The sequence below is a fragment of the Calidris pugnax genome, unplaced genomic scaffold (assembly GCF_001431845.1).
Source record: "Calidris pugnax isolate Ruff unplaced genomic scaffold, ASM143184v1 scaffold58, whole genome shotgun sequence".
NCBI lineage: Eukaryota > Metazoa > Chordata > Aves > Charadriiformes > Scolopacidae > Calidris > Calidris pugnax.
The window spans coordinates 4,279,607-4,298,226 of NW_015090868.1; the positions used below are offsets into that span (position 1 = coordinate 4,279,607).

Here is an 18,620-nt window from a genome sequence, read left to right on the forward strand (position 1 = left end):
GTTATTCCAGGTGCTCACTCTGAAGTACTGCTTCAGAAGGCTGTGTCTGTCCTCTCACGCCAACTCATCCCTTGACTTCCAGTACTACAGCACCGACTTCTAGCCTCAGTGCAGCTTTCTGAGCCTGTCCCTTTTCACTCCTTGCTTCCAGCCACGGAACTGGATACCCCCTTTATGCACACGGCAGCGAAAAGGAAAGGGAAATCTCGGATGTATTTACGTACTTCAAAGAGCTGTGTGCCTCTGGAATGTGTTAATGGCACGCTTAGCACACACCGATCTCGCTGCACTGGCCACACGGGGTTTCACGCTCCAGGATCGAGTCCCTTCTGAAGCAGAACCTATTAACACGTCAGACACTTCCCTGTCTGTTACAGCCCTAGCTGTTGGCTGTTACCTAACCCTGGCTATTAGGTAAGAAACTTAAGAGTTTACGAACCACACCAGTGTCCTGCAGCCTAAAGCTGTTCCCTAGAAACTATAACACACTACATGCAGCTCTTCATTAGCTTCCTGCTTGTTGAGACAACAAACGGACCATGGACCAAGGGCGCCGTTTCGTTACAGCATACTTGACACAGAAACAGGGGTGGGAAGAGGAAACCTGCAAATACAGGTGACTGGGAAGAAACCAAGAGATGGCAAAGCAAGGCCAGTTTTCCAACAGCACACCTTTCTAAGTGAGCTTTTGCAGTTTCCACAAAAGGTTCAACACCCCCAAGCAGTCCTGAACTACTTCTGCACAAGAGTTCTTCTGAAGGCAGACAGAATCGCAGAGTGGTTGGAGTTGGAAGGGACCCTAAAGACCATCCAGTTCCCACTCTCCTGTCCTGGGCAGGGACACCTCCCAGCAGACCAGGTTGCTCAAAACCCCATCCAGCCTGGCCTTGAACACCACCAAGGATGCCATCCTACCTCTTGCCAGTTAAACTGACACATACTTCATACTCTACCAGGCTCTGAAGTGATAACCCACAGCATGTAGCAAGCCCTCTGCCCTGCAGTGGGATGGTCTGGACCTTTTCTGTTGGGTTATGAGCATGCCCCCGCCATCTTCTCATGAGGGAGAGACCTCTCCCCGTAATCAGGAGGCAGCCATGGATCCAAGGCTAGCAAAATACCAACACTGCAAGCGTGACATTGCTCCAAGGCTCTGAGATAAGCCTCAGCACATCATCTTCCCAGTTCCTACCCCAATAGACTTACCCACGTGGCAGCCTTTGAACTGGCTTCCCTGTATTAAAATTAACCATCCATTAAGGTCTCAGTATTTCTCAACCAAAAAAATGCCTTCATCCAAGTGATCAACACTGATTTATCTTTGTTCCCCTAAAACGCTACCTGTCCTTTGGAATACGGCTCTCCAGCTTGTACAACTGTTTAAGAACATTGCCAAACACACTGCTGACTGCTGGGAACACAGTGCTAGAGGAAACATGTTAATGACAATCATTTTTGTTCTCCAGTAATTGGGTATGATCAGTTACTAGAGCTGCACTGACAAACTCAGTGATGATGGCAGGAAAGAATTTAAAAACCACTTCAAAACAGCAACGTCCAAATTTTCTAGAAGATTAGAAGATTGAAAGGGATAATCTTTACAAGTCACATTTTACAAAGGACTTGAAGGAGTCCCAGACTGGAACATTAAGTGTGTAATTAATGCATCAGACAGATGCCTGTCTGTTAAATGCACAGTACACGTAGAAGCCTGACTAATACTCTGAAGCCTCAGCATTGTGCCCATGACAATTTTTAGGTTATGTACCACAGGCATACTTTGCAGAAGCACTAGTTGAGTTCTGAATGCTTAATACACAAAGTGATTTTGTCTTAATATTGCATTCACAATATACTTCATCAAGTTTACTGGAACTATCACATCTAGAGTTGAATTAGGTTTTCAGCTAGTCAGTACACATCAAGCATGAATATGAGCCACACATCAGCTACGAAGATAAAAACATTAGTGAGTCCACCAAATATTCAGAACTGACTGAAAACTAAATCAATTTGAAATGCTATGCCATTTACAGAAGACAACTCTAACATGCACCACCCAGTGGACCAGGGTGGTTCTGGTTATTTTCTAAATAACCAAGAGCAATATTGATGCTCGATTTCTGAACTAGGACAAAGCCTGACACATGCTAGTTCACCACACAGTGCTACGTACCACCCCCTGAGGGAAAAGAAAAGGAGGGGGAACCAGTTTATTGTACTAATAGTGCAAAGCCTCAAGCACGGATGTTTGGATATGAGAACGTCTGGCCATATGTACACCAATGAAATAACTCTTAATTCACCTTATAAAAAAACAAAACAAAAAACTGCAGCAAGTCACCCATTTTTAAGGACAGAGATGCCAACAGGATGGAGAATAACTGCATGAGGATGTACTACAGCGTGCTGATGCCTTGGCTGGTAAGGACTGAGTTAAAGTCTGTGAACTAGATCTCAATCTATTAGCCATGTCTTAGGCATTTGAATTTTGCTACATCAGTTCCTCCTACATGTCACAGGCAATTTTAAATCTTTGAATTCCCGAGCTTTTCAAGGAGAAAAAAAAATGCTATATAGGAAACTAGCAATTATGTTTACATAAGGGGTTTATATTTAAGTAAGTTTCTAGTTCACTTATTGCTCTGAGTAGCCAGAGAAACATCTGAAGCAGGTCCTCTGTTTCCCCCCCATGCCTTCTTATAGTTCCAGCTGTGCCTTGTCATCCCCAAAACACACAGCTGCCCAAAGAACCAGGCACAAAGTGATGTTGAAGACTGATGTCCTTCACTCCTCTCTGCTCCTGTTTCCACCTGCTGCACAAGGAGTTGCTCCTTGTTGTCTGGTGCCCTCTACTGCTTCATCACAAGTCCAGGACATGGCACCTTTTTGCCCTTCATTCATTCTGCAGCCTCTGTCTACAAAGTCAGGACCCAGAGTCAACTGGGACAGGGAATCCCACTGTGGTTAGTTCATACCATCTGCAAGCCCTTCCCAGATCCCATTAATTGCTTCCCCTGTGCAAATCCTGATCCTTATTTCTTACCTCCACATATTTAATTTTTTGCATCATAATTTTATTCTAGATCTATGTATCAAACTTGCCTCCAATATCCCTGGGTTTTAACAGCTAATTGTAGGAAGAAATCCAAAGAAATCCAAACTGGATTCTTGTAGCGTATAGACTTAAGATTTTAAGTTTGAAGGTCACTTTTTGCTTATAGACTATGGAGGTCCATTTTGTTGCAATAAACACACACACAAAAAAAAAACCCCACAACCCAACCCAGAACTAATTTGGAACTTTAACTGAATCGCTCAACTTCATTTCATCAATTGTGCCTGCCCCTAGTTCAATGTAGGAATTCTTCCTTCACAACCCACACGTGGTTAGTTAACTGCCAGCATATTTACTAGCTCAGCTTCATGTTAGATTCAAGCATCTGGTATTTCTCTCTTTAACTACTCAACGGAGTTTTTCAGAGTAAAAGTCTACGTAAGGCTCAGTAACTTGCAAGGAACCATAATCTCCCAACCCAGAACTAATTTGGAACTTTAACTGAATCGCTCAACTTCATTTCATCAATTGTGCCTGCCCCTAGTTCAATGTAGGAATTCTTCCTTCACAACCCACACGTGGTTAGTTAACTGCCAGCATATTTACTAGCTCAGCTTCATGTTAGATTCAAGCATCTGGTATTTCTCTCCTTAACTACTCAAAGTAGTTTTTCAGAGTAAAAGTCTACGTTAGGCTCAGTAACTTGCAAGGAACCATAATCTTTCCTTGAAAACAACTGTGCAAGATACAAGTAAAAGACATTTTGACCACAAGACCAGCACATTAACATGCAACATCATTTCTTGAGCGGTATCTGCAGCTATCTTGGATGGAGAGAATAGAGTGGCTTTTAGTTTGAACTCAGAAGCTATTTATTCAATCACACTGGTTTGAGCTGATGTTATATGACTGCAACAAATGTCACTGGACTTAAGCATGGCACTGAAACGCTGCCCAAAGGATGTTATGGAAGAAAAAGTAGGGCAGGCAGTGGGAATTTAAAGAGCCTTGGTTGTATTTTGCATTATTGCCTTCGTGCCAAAACTGCTTTTGAATGTATCCAGTGACAGCTTCTTGAGTTAAAGAAACTCTTCATCTCTTTAAAGACAAATAAATCTAGATTAGACTCAAATTCACCAATGTTGCTCTTTAAAGAGTAAGGTGATAGCACTTCTAAGTGTGTAGGAAGCACTATAATCAGTGCAAAGTTATCCATAATAATCATACTTTATCTACCAAAAAGATCACAAGAAAATTCAATTCTAACATTTTCCTCATAAAATAGATGACTGTAGTTTGCAATTTCAAGTTACAAAATAAACCGCTAACATCCAAATTCTCCTTTTGCTACATACAGACTCACTTTTTAGAGAAGTCACACATTTCTGACTATAAAACAGAATATAAAACAATTCAGAGACCAGGTTGGAGATGAATTTTGCCCATGGCTTTAAAAAAAAAAAATAAATTCAGTGATGATATAGCTATAATTAAACACAGGTTGGAAACAACTGAGAAAAATAAAGTTTACAGTAACTGTTTCATTTCCCAAATCCCCCCAAGAATCAGTCCTAGAGCTTTCAGGGGCTATGTAGAAAACACTAATGTAGTATTTTCAACAGTGTTCATTATGGCATTACCCAATGACCTTGTTTCAATCAATATCTCTATTTATTTTAATCACAGCCCAAAACAGCATCCTAGCAGATGACTCCTCCCCAGCTACACAGACTCCATTTGACAAGTTCCATAACTTGTCAAATGTTTTCTCATAACTAACAAATAACCAAGCACTTTGTGAAAAGTATTGATCTGTACCATCATTTCCACACCAAGGCATACATTTACCCTATTTGCAGAGGACTACCCTGGCACGTCTGGAAGATCACGTAAGGGAAGTTCCATTAACCTTTTTCTATATGTAGCTAGAGGATTATCCATTTCTACACTGTTTCATAGCTTGATTAAGACTCTGAGTTACTCTAGATCAGCACTGTTTTTCTGAGACACTAGAAATGGTATTTGCACATATCCACCTCCTCCAGGAGGTTGGTTCATGTAGTGCAAGTTATTTTTACTTTTTTCTATATAGATATATATATATATTACTACTCCAATTTACAGTTGAAGCACCTGTGCTATTCATCCTTTTGATTACACATATCAACACAGTTAATGTGAAGTCAAGTCTCTGCAGAATGAAGGAAAATCTAAGCAGCCACCAAAATTAGAGATAAGCTCACAACTTCAGGAAAGTGTATTTCAGGAGGCAGCAGCATCACGTGTTTTAAGGAACATCAGCACAGTTGAACATGTGTCTAAAATTAACCTGGAAACAGTACTTTAAAGCTACCCTAGCTGTGAAACACAATTTGCTGGCCAATAGAATAAAACAGCATGGTAACAGAACCACTTCTGTTGCTGCTGGTTAAAATCATCCACGTGAACTCAATCTTTCATGCCTCGGTGGAAGTGGAAGACAAAAAATACGGCATCGTGAGTGCCCCATACCAGCTCTGAGTGCTGCTGGAACATCCTCACGTCATAGTTAAGGACCTATTTGTGTATTTCCTGTTATATTAAAGTTTTCCTGTTATTAAGCAGGGAAGATGTCTCTCCAGGGACAGGCCTAGAACATTGTACGCCATTGTTTGAGGAACAGCCCCCATGGAAACCTCTTGCCAAGCTGAAAACAAAACAGAGGACAGGGCAGCACCCAGACCTTTTATTATCCGCAAGATATGATGTGTCCCCACCCTCTGAGAGGAGCACAGTCCTTCTGCTGCTTGTTGACCACCCCTGAAAGCCACGGAACTTCCCTTCCCAGCTACTTCTGACCAAATTGCACAACTGGAGATAGCGTTGGCAAAGGCTGCCCCATGGGTACCAGGGCTACCCTCACACAGGGATCACTTGCCATGGCTGCGCTGGAGTCCAAGCAGCTCCTGTGGAGGAAGTTTAAACCTTCATGGCATCTTTCTTTGCACCTAACATTCCCCTGGGTCTCTTCTGCTTACGCTAACAAGCAGCTATGAAGATGGAAAACTCACATCTTTTGCTTAATTGGGTGGCGAGCAAGGAGGGTGGGAAAGACAACTACAGAAACTTTCTTGAGGAGCCGATACCTCAGGTAACTGCAGGGGGATACCCATAACTGCCCACAAAGACCAAAACTCATAGGTGAGGTTAATCCCTATGAAAGATCTGTAACTACAAATACCTCTATTTGTACCACGAAAATGCAGTAAGAAGAAAAAATTAACTTCACGTTACATGTGAATCTCCTCTTCCCTGATCCTAACTCCTAGCTGAGAGGTCCCTCCCGAGACACAGGAATACAGGTTTAATAGGGTTATGCTATTCATTTCACATTAGGACTTTTTTTTTTTTTTTTAAGTGGCAACGTCTCAATTTGCTAAGTGAGTTAAGCAGATTGTACAGTAATAAGTGAACCTTGATTTCATATTGGTTATACAACAAGTGACCTGTGCTTACGGCTAAGAAAGGCAGTTTTCTTGCCATCTGTTTTATTTGGAGTAGAATACTTTGCAACTGACTTTTTAAGTTCACTCATTCTTCTGCTGGAAGCACTTCCAATATTCCTGTTTTACTATTTCAGATCTTCAAAAAAGCTTAGCAGAAAGTCTAGTCTTGTTATAAGAATAAACGTAACATTTTTAATAATTTAAGTGCTTCTGACAGTAGCAATATTCACACACAGATAAAAATAAAGGCCAGCAAAACATCTTAAGTCTAAAAATAGTATTAAACAAGTCATTAATGAGTAATTATTTGTAACACTTTCCCAACTTTTCTGCTAAAGGATTGCTAGTTCTCTTTAAGAAAAGGATGAGCTTTCATGAAAAGAATTTCACCACAGATGTTCTCGGCTGCCCTGTTTCCTGCCTAACTAGAAGAATTTCCATAACATCACATACAAACTGTTTACATGAGCATCTTGAAGAAGAACCTTCATTGCTATAAATGTATAAGCAACACCCTACCATGACAAGAAGTAGCAAAATTAAACTTAACCAGGAGCTGAACACAGGACCCTGGGTTATTAATGCCTTTCCTACAGCCACTAGAGATCAGTAAAGATGATACCAACAGGAGGTTCATAAATAGCAGCTGCAAAGAAACATCTCGGCCAGATACAAGCCAGGTTATTTAAGGTGGGTTATTTCTACAGTTCAGTACGTGGACAGCTAAATTGAATAGAGTTGTGTTTTTTTTTTTTTAAAAAGAAGATTTAAATATGTAAATTATGCTGCTGATGCATTTTTTTTTAATTTTATTTATTTTTAATACTCCATGACTAAGAAACAGTAACAGGGAAGAGCACTGTTGGTGAACCTGGTTGGAAAGGTGCTGGTGACAGCACTAACTGTAACATAAATCATTAATTAATAATTCTGCAGCACTGGTTTACCATATTATCATGGTAAAAATATTTGCTTAACCTCCTCTTAAAAAATAAGATTTAATTCAATCAAATCTTTCTGACACCACCACTAATCCATTGGACTACAGACAGCAGAAACGTCTAGAGAAGAACAAATGGAGGCACAGGTGGACCCAGACAGCTTGACCAATGCAGCCTTCACTGGATTTTGTTCTGGGGGAAGACAAGCCAAGACAGATGGCATCTGTTTGCAAATAATTTTACAAATAAATTAGGTTTTGGTATGATACTTGGTGAAACAGTCGAGCTGTTTGAAACACCTGTGCATTTTCTAAGGACATCAAATCTATCAGCTTTGGACCTGGGCTCTTCCTACACATCGTGCCACTCCAGGATTAGAATTCTTTTAAATAATAAAAACAGCGGAGACACTGCTTCATTATGTGACAGTAAATTAACAGTCAGTCTATAAACAGAAATTGTCATCTCTTGCCATTGATTGCAATGAGAGTGGTAAGTATGGTTCCAATCTACCCAGTACCGCCTCCATAGTAATTCACATATAATTATATTTAATTAATTGAAGATGCAGGAAACTTTTTCTGCCTTCCGCCCCCCTCCTATATCAAAGTTCTCTGTGCCAACAAAGAAAGCAGAGTAACACAGAACAGTTGGCCAACTGGCTGCAAATACTCAATACGTTGCATTCTAGCATGGAAATTTCATGGTATCATTTTCCTCAAAAAAGCTATTGCTTTATGACTTTGAAAGTTCAAATTAGAAGGACTGAATAGGTAGTGATGCTATATTTAGTGATGCTATGTAACGCTGCAAGCCATTTCTACTATGGAAACAGATTCATTTGCACAAGCTGCAAAACTGGTAGAGGCAGCTTTTAAAAGTTTAAGTCCAGTTTTACCACACTGGAAATCCCCCAAAGTAATTTAAAAGTTATTCTGGTTTTCCCATGTAATTGTAGCTGCCTGTCACTTCCAAACCCCAACCTATTTCACAGCAATAGAAGCTGCAGCCAGACCCTGTCCACCTATGAGACACATCAAGTGGGAACAAATGCACACTTAGAATATGAAACGATCTTAGCAGAGATAATTTTCTAGTTCTTTTATGTTTACCCTCCAATTAACTATTCTTCTATGAAGTTGAGCTTGAAGAAGCAATTCTACTTATTTCATGTTGACAAATACTTGAGGCATCCTTCACATGTAATTAATCCCTTTAAATGAAAGAGGAACAAAATCCAACATCACTCAGCTACAGTGGAGCCAGAATGCAGAAGCTGCCACGCATCGGCTTCTCACAGCACTCCAGTGCTTCTTTCTCCAAAGCTTATTTATTTTTTTGAGCAAAGCTCCTCATTTACATTCACTTCCATGCACGCTTTAAGCGTTAATATCACATATAAGTTGTGTTGTTGTTTTTTTTTTTTTTACTTTGGTGCGGCTTTTGTTGGTTTGATTTTTTTGACAGGGTTTTGGTGAGGATTTTTTTGTTGTTGTTTTTTGGGGTTTTTTTAGTAGCTCTTTTCTGCTATCCAAGCTTCCTTTTAGAGACCTATGGCTATTTTCATTTTATAACCATCGTAAATGCATCAGTTGGATGAGACTTGTATAGAACAGAGCCTATACTTAGGAACTCCAAACACAGAGCCCTAGCACCTGAAAATAAGAACCTCCATTCAGCCATCACCTCAATGCCTACTGAAGCTATGACCTATTAAGAATGAAATCAAGCACATCAGGCAGGTCGTTTAGTAGCCAGTCTTGTATAGTTTAAGTCGGGAGCAAAGAGTCTCATTGACTTCAACAGGAACATGATTAAATCCCAAAATCCCTCATAACAAATGGCTTCCAGCTACTGAACTTCAGCTCAGGATAAAGCTGTCTCTGCTTCTGAACTATATTTTTCCTTGGTAGGTGACACAAATATTCAACATACTCATCTTGTATCAAACCTCCAGCAGACTTTTAGACTTAGAATACTTAGGAGGGTTGAGTGTGTTGGATATCTTTCTACAATTCTATATTGAACTGCAGTGTCAGACATTAATCAGTACTTCAGTTATTCTTTGGGGAGGGGAAAAGGCACATGAACAGTTAACCAACTTGTGACACCTAAGGCTTTCAGAATCCTCCTTGAAGAGCATTGCTTTGTGATGCGCAGAAGTAATTTCTTGGTTCCCAGTGTGATCCAAAGGAGGATTTAAGGAAGAAATCACATTGGAAAAGGATGTCACCTGCTCAAATAAACAGGTCTGTGATGTTGGCTCGTTGCTACCAAGGCAAACAGGACATTTTAAAAATTGGTATTGCTGAAGGTTGACATCAGCTACTGTTTGTCCTCCGAGACACTTCTTATTCCCAAGGTAGTAAGAGAGCAGCTAGGTTTAGCAAGCAATGGAAGTCACCAGAGAGATAACAGCACTAAGTACAGCTTGCTATGGCAAAGAAGAGAGAGGAAGAGCAGCAAGAAGGGCTGGATGAAAACATTTTGAAATAAAACAGTTTACCACAAAAACAACAGTGCAGTTCAATCTACAATCCTGGAAAAACTCTGAACAGAAGACACAAGAGCTTTGACCTCCATTTGCAAAACTAGTGCCTTGGATAGAATTTTATCTTCATGCAAGAGACAACATAAGTAACTCAAAATGACTATTTGGAATCATTCATACAAGAATGTCTTTCCCTGGCAGTTTATACGGAATCACAAAGAGATGATGATTTACTCTGTCACACCATTGATGCATGAAGAGCCCAAGAGCACTTTAGTCACTCTTTGGTAAAAATCTTTAATGGTTTGATAAAGGAAACAAATGTTATAGTTCGTCACTGAAAGACACTGCTTCATATTTAACTCATATCTCATGTTTATGCAGTTCTGAAGCATTGAGATTTTTGTTGCAGTTACTTGCTACAAATAAGTTTTATAAGCCACAGGATGGGTAAATAAAGTGTTTCTGGAAGCCTTTTAGTGGCTATGTTTTGCTGAAGAGGACACTCATTGCATGCAGCTAACAGTGCAGGTGTGCTACACTTCCAGTCGCTGAGAAAAACACCACTTCGATGTCTGCCTGAACTTCATCAAGGATATGATGACCTTGAAGCAGCATAGAGCACACAGCCATGGAAGTCAGACACAAGGCAACAAGCTAAAAAGCACTTCAAATTTTACAGCAACTTTCCTCTGGATTTACTCCATTCCTAGAAAAAGAATTTCCCATTTTATTTGGTTTTCCCTGAACGGGCTGCTTGCTTACGCCGCAAGATATTTTAACTACTCCAGTTACTTTGACACCTCCACACGGACAAGATGTAAGCAATGCAAACACACTCCAGCCCAGGGATCCATTCCACCCTAAACGCAATGACTCATCCAGACAAACTTAACACCAGTGGAAACAACTGTATGTTTCCACGCAGTACTGGAGTCATACTACGTACTGTGAGGAAACCATGGCAGGCTGCTGCAAAATATCCTCAAGCCAGAATGAAAACCCAAGAAGGAGTTCCATCCTCTTCCTCCCAGTAGCGCTCCATCCTAACTTCACCAAATAACCACACCACAGACTGGCAACCAGGAGGTGATAACAGAAGAATCCAGCTTGACCCACGCTCTATGCTTCAACAATTGCCATCAGTATCTCAAGGATGCTCTACAGTGGTACAAGGCAGTGGGTCTACGCTGTTACGAAAGGGAGCAAAGGATGAAATCCATGATAACACTTATTAGAAGTGAATCTACGCCAAAACTGGAACTGAACGGCCCTTGCATAACACTCATACATATTCACATTCCTGCAGGGACCCCAAAGTGCCTTTTTTCACTTGCTCCCTCCTTTATTTGTTGATACGGTCACTAGTATATTCTATTTCTCACTGCTTGCATGACCTTGGAAAGAAGCCACATGCCATTTTAATCCAATTAAACCACTACAAGGAAAGATACTCATACTGGAGCTGCAAAAACAAATATGGCTCCTCCCAGCACATAACAAAAAAAGAACCTTTTATGCTTGTGATATACATTGCCAGTGCCTGATCTACTGTTCTGGAGTTTTATGAACCTGAAATAATCACTAATAAGCTTCAGTGCATTCCACTGTTTCTAAAACCACCGTATATCTATACATACTTGCGCTCTCCACTACAGAGTATGACCTGGTTTTCAGATGCCCTACTTTTTTTTTGGTATATTCAAGCTTTAGCAAACCACTGGTCAGCTTTCTGCTAATACACCGGCTTCCTACAAGACACAGGAACAGAAAAGCAGAAGGGGGAGCCCAGGCAAAAACCCCTCTGAGCTTTCAAAGCCGTACCATCAGCCTGTATGTGCTGCACACGGAGAAAACACGCAGAAGGTCCATTCAGCGCTTGGGATTTAGTGAAGTGCTGCTTAACTGGAACACGGGGCTTCGCAATCTATTTTACATGCTGTATTTAACAGAGGCATCCCGCAGGCAGGTTTTGCTTCCACATCCACTCAAAGTAAAACCACAAAAGAATTCACATCGCTGTAAAATTCCTGTGACACCACGCAGCACTAACATTTATATCTTCCAACTCACATACATTTCAGTAAATGAACTTTTGGAAGACTTATCTCCCCCACTTTCTCTTTTAGGATTTTTGTCCCTCGAATATGTGCTGTGTAGGAATTTCACACTCTAGCAACATCAGGGATGTATGCATATGCACTGAGACTCCCTTACATAAGAACTTTTAGCATCAAGGTATTTTAATCCCAGCTTAAAGCCCTGCAAGCAAGCTGCGAACAGAAGCCTATATTACATTTGAAGAGTCAGCCTGTATTATGTTTGTAACTGAATTTATCATCCAGGAGGGACTCAGAAACCAGATTTACTTTGCCAGGGATAAGTAATGACAAGGTGAATGGTTTAAGCTGCTGTGTGAAATGCCAGGACAGGAAGGAAAGCCGACGGGTAGGACTGAACTCCAAAAAAATATAAAAGTCAAGAGGGTGGTGTTCAAGAGAGAAAGGAAATCCCTGAGAGGAAGAGCTTCTGCAAAACTAGTTTTCTGTAGATGCTTGCTACTCCCTGAATAAAATGCAGAAAATTACAAGCAGTGCAGTGGAGAAAAAGACTTATGTAATATATGCAGGCTGCCATCATTTTCTCTATATGTCACATATCTTACTCAAAACAAACAAACAAACAAACAACTGCCACCCTCTGCCAAAATGACACATTTATGCCCTGGAACAAAGCACCGCTTCCATAACCTTGTTCCCATTCCAGGTACCAGCTTTATTTGCTTTACCTGCCACTGAAGATGAAAATCAGGTCAGATGCAGAGAATTTTGTGGTGGTTTTTTGCTTGTTTTCTTTGTTGTTTTGGGATTTATAGGTTTTGAGGGGTTTTTTGGGGGGGAGTGGGCATTGGTGGTTTGTTTATTTTAAAACACACACTTGTCTTGAATGTCTCTAAAACGTCCTACTTTTTAGGTTTGAATTGACACAAGTGAACATAAAAGTTTACTTGCCCTACTTGCAAATAAGATGTATTTAGCATGACACGCATGGTAACAGATACCTACATCTAAGCATTCAAATATTTTTCATTAGAAAGCCACAATATGACAGCCTGTATTCACTCCAATATCCTCCCCAATTCCCCTCCCACCCCCAATCAAGGTATAGAAAAGATGTTGCCCCCAGCAGATAATCATTAAAATGATGAGATAAATATTTAATAGCACAGGCTTCCCGATACTATTTTTGGATCCGTGGGAGGAAAGAGCAAATTCCAATTTGCATTTCATAAACAGAACTAACCATCTTCTGAACGAGCAGCTCAGCCCGGGTGCACGCACACACACAGACCCAGAATAGGAAACTACTTTCCTCCAAAGTCAGACTTCTGTATGCAATTCAAAAACTTTCATGCCCAGTACGGTTTTTATCTGCTAAAAACAAGCTGCTGTGGAAGTAAAACAAGACATTCCCTTCAAATGCATGCTCTAAATGTCATATTAAAAAGCCCACAAACCTGTGTGAAATATAACAGTGCTTTTCTTGTAGCCAGAAGGGAGACGGATGTTTCGGAGCAACCCCTTTGCTGTCAGCCGTACCCGCATGTTGGATAAGGAGAATTTCGGGGACCATAACATGTCTTCAGTGCAATTGGAAAACAAACAAGCAAGAAATAGCCTCCATGTACTGTCACATACTATGTTTTTAAAATCGCTCCTGGCAGAAGTAAAGCAATTCTTGCTAAAGAAAACAGGCTTGAAGAAATAATCAAGTCTCCATTCCTTCGCTCTTATTCCTTGTGCACAGACAAGCAAAAGAAAAAAATTTTAAAAAATTCAGTAAAAGCAGATATCCACGGCGTAAATGCTGCTGGCAGCTTCTCCTCACCAGATGTTGTGGAAACAAAGCTTGTCCTCAGAATAAAACCGACTTAGTGATTCGAAAAACCACCAGCCTCTGAATTGCATCACAGTGTTGATGCTTAATCTGCTACGGGACTCCGTGGGGCTGGGAGCTGGAAAAGGAGAAAAGGGAGGAGGAGGATGAGGAGGGAGGAGGAAGAGGAGGAGGAAGTGGGTGGTCTCCCCAGCTGAATATATCATCCAGCAATGTCACAGACCATGTAATTGTTCTTTGGAGACTGTTAGGGAGATTATTTTAATATTTCTGGAGGCATACTTCAGCTCTCCTCTCCAAGAATCCTTTCAGGGTGCATTTTTTATTTTTTTTTTTTACAGTTTCTTTCAATTGACATGAATTTATCAAAACAGATTTATCAGCTAACATTTTCTCCCAGCGTTTCTTTTGGCATTAAATATTATGTCAACATTTATAGTCTTAACAAACCCACAAACCCATCTATTCTCTAAGAACAATTCAGTGTTTGAGATCTGCTGCAGGGAAATAGTATTTAGCTTGGCAGCTCAACGCTACAGATGCTTCCATTTATCAGAAGAGAAGCAAGGAGGCAGGCATCAATTCCACATTAAAACAGATCTCTGCCAGCTGGGTTTTGAAGGCACCCAAACTTTATAGCAAACAAGCAGTGTTGCAGGAGTTCCCTCAAAATAGATGCTGTCTCCATATTTAATTAGCTCTCTTAAAAAAAAAAAATATATATATTTCCTCTTACTACTTAATGAGCTCAAAAGTTTTGCTTATACCTTGGACCCTTTCAGCTGCCCTGAGCAAAAAAAATAAAATGACAGAGTTAGAAACTAGAAAATAGAGGAGAGGAGTAACTATTTTACAGAGATTAGAAAATGTCACGTTTTTCACCTACAACTACGACTATAAATAACATGCTGCCAAGGCACTACAAACTGGCACTGGCCCCCTTTCTGTGTAAAGAGCAACGTTTCACTATTTTGCCTCCATCAGTAGCTGCCTTGTCAGGCAGCCAAAGGAGCAGAGACCACCCAAGGACTCCACAGCCAGGAGACAAGGCAATAACATGCCTTCTTTTGGGGTACTTGAAGAGCTGCCCTCCACAGCTTTTATTTTTTTTATCCCTCTGACAGGTTTTCTAGTTCCAGAAACCATTAACCCAAGTTGCTCTGAAGTGGGTATAACCCAAAGCAAACGTAACATCACTGACAGGTCTCATCCCTGTGTTTCCTCACTGGTCATCTCCTTACCACAAATCTACTATATTTTAATAGCACATCCCACTCAAGTCACATAAGCAGCAGAGGATTTAAAATGTTATTTACCACATCAGCTAGAACTAAAAATAGCATTTTGCTGCTTTATCCTGGGCTCCAGGCATCTCTAACGTCACACGGGCCAGCGCGGTGACAATAAAGCAGCTCATTGTAAGTAGAGCAAAAGAGCCGCAGCCCCACATTGAGACCGTCAGACCCATCCAACCAACCTCCCACGGGAGAATCCTGCTGAATGTTTTATGATGGGGTACCAAACATATTTATTTCCCAGCTCAGTGACGTGCCACCAACTCTGAAGTACTATAATACATCTTCGGCCCGCACAAAACCATTCAAAATAAGTACAAAGAGAATAAATTAGCTTATTTTTTTTGTTTGGTTCCCTGGGCAGCCTCTGCACGCAGCAGGGCATGCATGTCATTACTGCTATAAAATCCTCATCTATTCCTTCTAGTCTGAAGAGCTTTGGCACTAGCAGTGTGCCTTCATCTATCTTTCCAACAGCCTGCAGATCCAGGCCCTTTCCAAGTGCAACCATCAACCTAACTCTGATAAAAATCCATCACTAAACCATGTCTCTCAGCACTATGGCAACCCGTCTTTTAAATACCTCCAGGGATGGTGCCTCAGCCACATCCCTGGGCAGCCCATTCCAATGCTTAATAACCTTTTCAGCGTAAAAATTTTTCCTAATATCCAACCTGAACCTCCCCTGGCACAACTTGAGGCCATTTCCTCTTGTCCCATCGCCTGTGGCTTGGGAGATGAGACTGATCCTCACCTCTCTACACCCTCCTTTCAGGGAGTTGTTGAGAGCGAGAAGATCTCCCCTCAGCCTCCTTTTCTCCAGGCCGAACAACCCCAGCTCCCTCAGCCTCTCTCATACGACTTATTCTCCAGACCCCTCACCAGCTTTTTTGCCCTTCTCTGGACCCGCTCCAGCACCTCAATGTCTTTTTTGTGGTGAGGGGCCTAAAACCTGACACAGTCCTCGAGGTGGGGCCTTATGGCACATTACAGCAGCCTTGCGTGTTCGGCCTAGTTCATTAGCCCACTTCGTCAAATACTAGATCAGTACTGTCAAATTCTCTCTTCATGAAGGAATGTTCAGACTTTGACCAGGCCTACAGCCAGCCTTCAATCACCACTCAACACCAGCCATACCAGGTTGTACCTTTCTGGCAGGGCACCCTCAGGAACTTCCTTTTGATTTCCTCCTCCTCTCCTTGGCTCCTCAAGGGCGGAAGAGTATGTCCTCTCACCATCCCAATTCCATGCTCACAAAGATGGGAACAGCCCAATCAGGTTAAAAAAAACAACACACACAAAGCAAAACCCCCAAAAACCCCACGCCCAAAAAACAACCCACCACCTTCTCCCCATCCTTACAATGGTGCCTGAGAGAAAGGTGAAGAACTTCTCATCAGCCTGTAAAACCAGCGAGGTTGAAGTGCCCCACTGAAACCCTAACTTCCTTCCTAGGAACAGGAGCTAAAACAAAGAATCTCCAGAGGGCAAGCGTGATGTAATGAACCACTCTGGAGACTGAGGAAGGAATGAATCATCAGGCAAAACATAAGCACATAAAAGCTCTATAGGGACATAAAAGCCCTTGTAGCAGAGGCCAAAACTCCTATTACAGTGATACACAAACAATATTTCCACTGCCTCCTCTTTCCCACCCTGAATCCGAGTGGAAATAGGCCATAAAGAAACAAATATATTGTAGCATCAATTTTTCGAGAAAACTTCTGATTTGAGGAAAATGCCTTTTTCGCTTCTGGGGTTGGATTCCCACTAACCACACAAAGCTAAAAAAAAAAGCCTGCTTTATACAGAAGTGGGACCTGACAACACTAATAAAAAGCAAGAGAGACATGTCAGTCCCTTCTAGCACTCAGCTCTGACAGCAACCAACGAGAGAGTATGGCTACCCATCTGTATACAAACTGCTCCCAGGAGACATTTAATTCATGGAGAGGTTCCTCCAATGTAGCATTGCCACAGCACAGTACGTTGTGCCACGGTAGTGGCTATGTGGCCACCAGTGTTGTTCCCTTGGTGAGGAAAACAGCTCCTCCAGGTCTGGGCCTGTTCTCCCACAATCATCTCATGTGTGGTGCCGGCAGGGTACAAAGCCAGGACATAATCCATGGGATCCCAACACAGAACGCCAGGAACTTGCACTGTCTACATTTCACACATAACACGAGGATCACAGAGGTCTTTTTCTAACTTGACATTGGATAAGGGTGGTGGAAAATAGCTCAAGAAAACAGCAGAATAAAATAGGAAGTGATATACAGCCCAGAGAGAGGACAAAAGGACTAACAGATTTTATTTGCTAGCACCTTACTGCTGGCTTCCCGCCAACCCCAAGGGCGAAATGGGTGATCGACATGGACAAAGGGGTCTATCCTGTCATGACCACATAATTCAGTCTGGGTTGGTTAAGTGCATCAATGCCCGATGACACGATCAGATTGATGGTGGGGCTAGACCTATTTTAACCCCAACAGATTTAACATATCTGCCGCTCCCTGGGAACACTAGACATGTGACAAGAAAGGAGGAAAGGGCACAGGCATCAGCAGGCTCCTCAGCTCAGCCTCATGAGGACCAATCTGCAGTATCTGTACGTGTTTCTGCCATCCCTGTCCCTCTTTCCACATCCAGTAATCACTAAAAAAGCCATCAGAGTACAGTAAGTGTCTCCTTGCAAAGAAGTTTAAATCAGAAGTTAGATCTTTAGATCTGAGGTCCATGTAGAGGACAACTGGCTCTGTGTCATAAGACAGCATGGACCATGAGGAGCAGATGGATTTCACTGGCATGCTTTACTTCAGGAGGACTGAGAGGTGACTGCTTATGCAAGGAGAGATGAGAATAGCCAAAGGGTCATCTGTGTCCTCATTTTTATTTCTGGAAAATGACTACCCCTCTCCACTTCCCCGTGCCCACCTTGCTGGAGCCACTGCTCCAGTGTGAAAAACCAACCTTCCTGCAGGCAGCGATACCCACTGCCATGTCAAATGCAGCTTCAGGACTCAGTTTAAGCTCCAATCCTCACCTGAAGAAAAACGTCTTCCTGCCTCAGAGCAAGACCTAAAATCCTAAATAATTTAGGTTTCCTCTAGTACACAGAAGCTTTTAATCATTATAAATTCAGCAGGCTGTCAAACAGAACGTGATGCTGCAGCAGATTCCCAGGCAAACAGCTACAGGAATTGGGCTGATCTGTGCCTCTCTCACATAACAGTGGTGGCATTTACAGTGTCTGCACTCTTTCAGAATTGAGAACGGCTGCAAAACACTGCAAGAATCATTTCATTTTTAACTTCTGACTTAAAGGAGCAGCAAGTTCTTTTCCATGTGCAGGACTGTCCCTTCCAGAAGGGCATTTTTGTTAGACTGCCTCGGCCAAAATCCTACAGCGCTTTGGAAAAATAACTGCTACTGTGCAACAGCAAATAATGTCAT

At 41.7% G+C, this 18,620-nt stretch overlaps 1 protein-coding gene across 3 annotated transcripts in view; it reads right to left on the minus strand.

Annotated features, from left to right (window-relative positions):
* MTUS1 (microtubule associated tumor suppressor 1) overlaps positions 1-18,620 on the minus strand; it is a 94,514-nt gene that overhangs the window by 42,715 nt on the left and 33,179 nt on the right. Inside the window, exon 1 of one of the 3 annotated variants that reach the window (XM_014945558.1) lies at positions 13,493-13,990. The exons of the other annotated variants lie outside the window; for them this stretch is intronic. Coding sequence (XP_014801044.1) covers positions 13,493-13,613 — 121 coding nt within the window. The 5' untranslated portion in view covers positions 13,614-13,990. Of the gene's footprint in view, positions 1-13,492; positions 13,991-18,620 lie in introns of those variants that run through there. 3 annotated transcript variants of the gene reach the window in all.